This window comes from Zeus faber, assembly GCF_960531495.2.
Source record: "Zeus faber genome assembly, chromosome: 1".
In the NCBI taxonomy this organism is placed as follows: Eukaryota; Metazoa; Chordata; class Actinopteri; order Zeiformes; family Zeidae; genus Zeus; species Zeus faber.
The window spans coordinates 7,396,470-7,398,969 of NC_137193.1; the positions used below are offsets into that span (position 1 = coordinate 7,396,470).

Here is a 2,500-nt window from a genome sequence, read left to right on the forward strand (position 1 = left end):
AGTTGAGTGTAAACCCATTTTTTGAAGGCTGAAACATTCCCGCCTTTGGACTTAAGAGTCCTTAACCCTGACTTTCACCCTAACCTAACACCAAGACAACAATAACAACAATCACAATAAGAAGACACCAGGTTGAAAAAATAGCGAACCCATCCCTGAAAACTGGGTAATTCCATTCAAACAAAGTTAGAGCGTGTTACAAGGCAGATGAAGACATCAAAAGATAACGATGAAGACAAGTGATTTATGGTTAGTCAGCCCGACGAAGGCGCTCGTGATTTTATTCAAATGAACGTTCAATTTGTGACACCCATGCCAAAACTACGCCCAGCGATTACTTTCTACCAAATTGCAGAATCTCCAGCGCATGCAAGAATTTACGGTCGGCCCCGCGGTTCGGAAAGGGAATCTTTTGGTTGTGTTCCAGCCAAAAGATTCAAATACCGTCCGTACCACACCCGTCTATTCCCAACATAATCCAATGTACCTCTGCTGCTTTGTTTATTACGTGAATGCGACAAAAAACAAACAAACGCCAGAACATCTGTTCCAGGGAGATAGAGGAGGTATAAGGTCCGCGTGCCTTTTTTATAGACGACAAGGCTGCGTGTAAAACTCTGCGTTTGGGTTTCCATTTTCACACTCGCCCGGAGCCGCGTGACACAGGTACACTCTGCGCATGTTCGCGCCGGCTCACGGCTTTATTGTCTCCGGCGCTGTCAGCCGAAATTAACAGCGAGCCCCTGCTCAGATACTGTAATCGCTGAAGCGCGAGGGGATTAAAACAAAGTATGAGATAAAAGCTTGCACCGAGGTCAGCGTCAAAGCGAAAAAACCCCAAAAATTGCAAGCGAGCAAAAGGAACACGATATGATATTCTTTTGTTCCGCCCCCGCTTTCATTACTTCCATAATGCGCTTTGTTCCTATACTCTTATCGCGGAATATACTGAATATACGTAAGTGTCACTCGTTAGATGTACCAAGGACGGCGGGGGGGCTGGGGGGTTTACCCGTCAGCGCATATTTCCGTCAGCGCCGGCGCAATTAAGGCGAGCGTCTGTCAGCCGTGCTCCAGAGAGCGGTCGCACGTTCCCTTCCAAACGATACCTGGGTTGTCGTCCGGGTCTCCTCTCTCGCCTGCTGTCTCTCTCAATCTTGCGCTCTCTCTCTCTCTGCATTCCCGCATGCAAGCCTCTCTTCTCCTGCAAGTGTCAGGGTTTTAGCCTTTGTGATGCTGAAAAAAAACACCATCCTCCTCCACGTCCTCCCCGCGGGCAAAAAAGCAGAGCCGCCACGCCCCTCGACACTCTCTCCCTCATGGCTTCCTCTCTCCTTCCTCCTCTCTTTTGCAGGGAGTTTGGGAGATGGAAGGTGAACAACCTGGCGGTGGAGAGGAGGGACTTCCTGGAGTCTCCGCTGGCCCTGACCCCCGAGTTCGTCCGCAACATCCGGCTGCTGGGCCGGAGACCCACCACCCAGGCGATCGCCGACAACCTCATCAGGAAGTACGGAACCCACTTCCTCATGTCAGCCACCCTGGGAGGTAAACAAACAGGAGCGAGGAAGCGCAGCGGCGTGTTGTATGGATTCATTAAATGATGGACTTTTAAGCACCTCCAGCGCTTTGTGTGCGAGGCTCCGACACGTTGGCTAATTGTACCCCTCGGAATAAATTGACCAAACTCTTGCACTTACTGGTTCTCGGGAGCTAATTATACATTTGGGGCCCCACACTTAAATGCAGATGATGTGGACTGCAGTTTTGGTATGCATTAGTTGCTTTTTTACTCTTTAAATAAAGCGTAAATGATAGGTTTTCAACAGTTCGGTGACACCGTCAAAACAGCGAGCCCCGTAGCACATGGCAGGAGCTTGGCTGGGATGGCACCGGCAGCGCTGAGAGCGCCCGTCAAAGATGTATGAATATATGTAAAAGTCGGCGTACCCAAAAGCCCCCGGCTCGCAAATCCGGGTCGCCCCGTTTTGTCTGATTTTTCCACAGCGACATGGATGGGGCGGGGGGGGGCGGTACTGTCACAGCGCCTGCTGCGGGAAAATGAAACAAAACCCGTTTTTAGTTTCAAATGCCAGGGAGACCCACTCGGGTCGGGGCGAAGCAGATTCCCTCTCGTAGAGCAACGCTTGTCAATTACTTTAGACCCGACTCCTACATTCGGAAAGGTCACCCTCAGGAGCGACTCCATAATAATGCGACCTCGCCGACCGGCCCAGCTGTCTGGCACGGGGCCCGTTCTGGGTCGCATGAAGAGAGGAGAATGAGGAGCAGGCGGGGGCCTTGGACCTTGGCCAGAAATAGGACTGCTTGGAATAAAATGGATCGCACTCATTATCAGAAACATATGAACGTCATAAAAGCAGGTTGCGGGTGTTAAAGGGATGGCCTTAGGCAGGACAACCCAAATGCTCCTGAATCCTTGACACCAAAGTGGGAAAACCAACCAAAACATAAATTCTACTAGTCTGCGGCCTCATCCTCC

The 2,500-nt window shown here is 50.8% G+C and overlaps 1 protein-coding gene across 1 annotated transcript in view; it reads left to right on the top strand.

Moving 5' to 3' along the window:
* Nucleotides 1-2,500, top strand: part of LOC307232287 (BMP/retinoic acid-inducible neural-specific protein 3-like) — a gene marked incomplete at both ends in the record, with an annotated part of 49,007 nt that overhangs the window by 28,016 nt on the left and 18,491 nt on the right. The window contains one exon of the mRNA XM_080003234.1: nt 1,355-1,545. Coding sequence (XP_079859360.1) covers nt 1,355-1,545 — 191 coding nt within the window. The remainder of the gene's footprint in view (nt 1-1,354; nt 1,546-2,500) is intronic.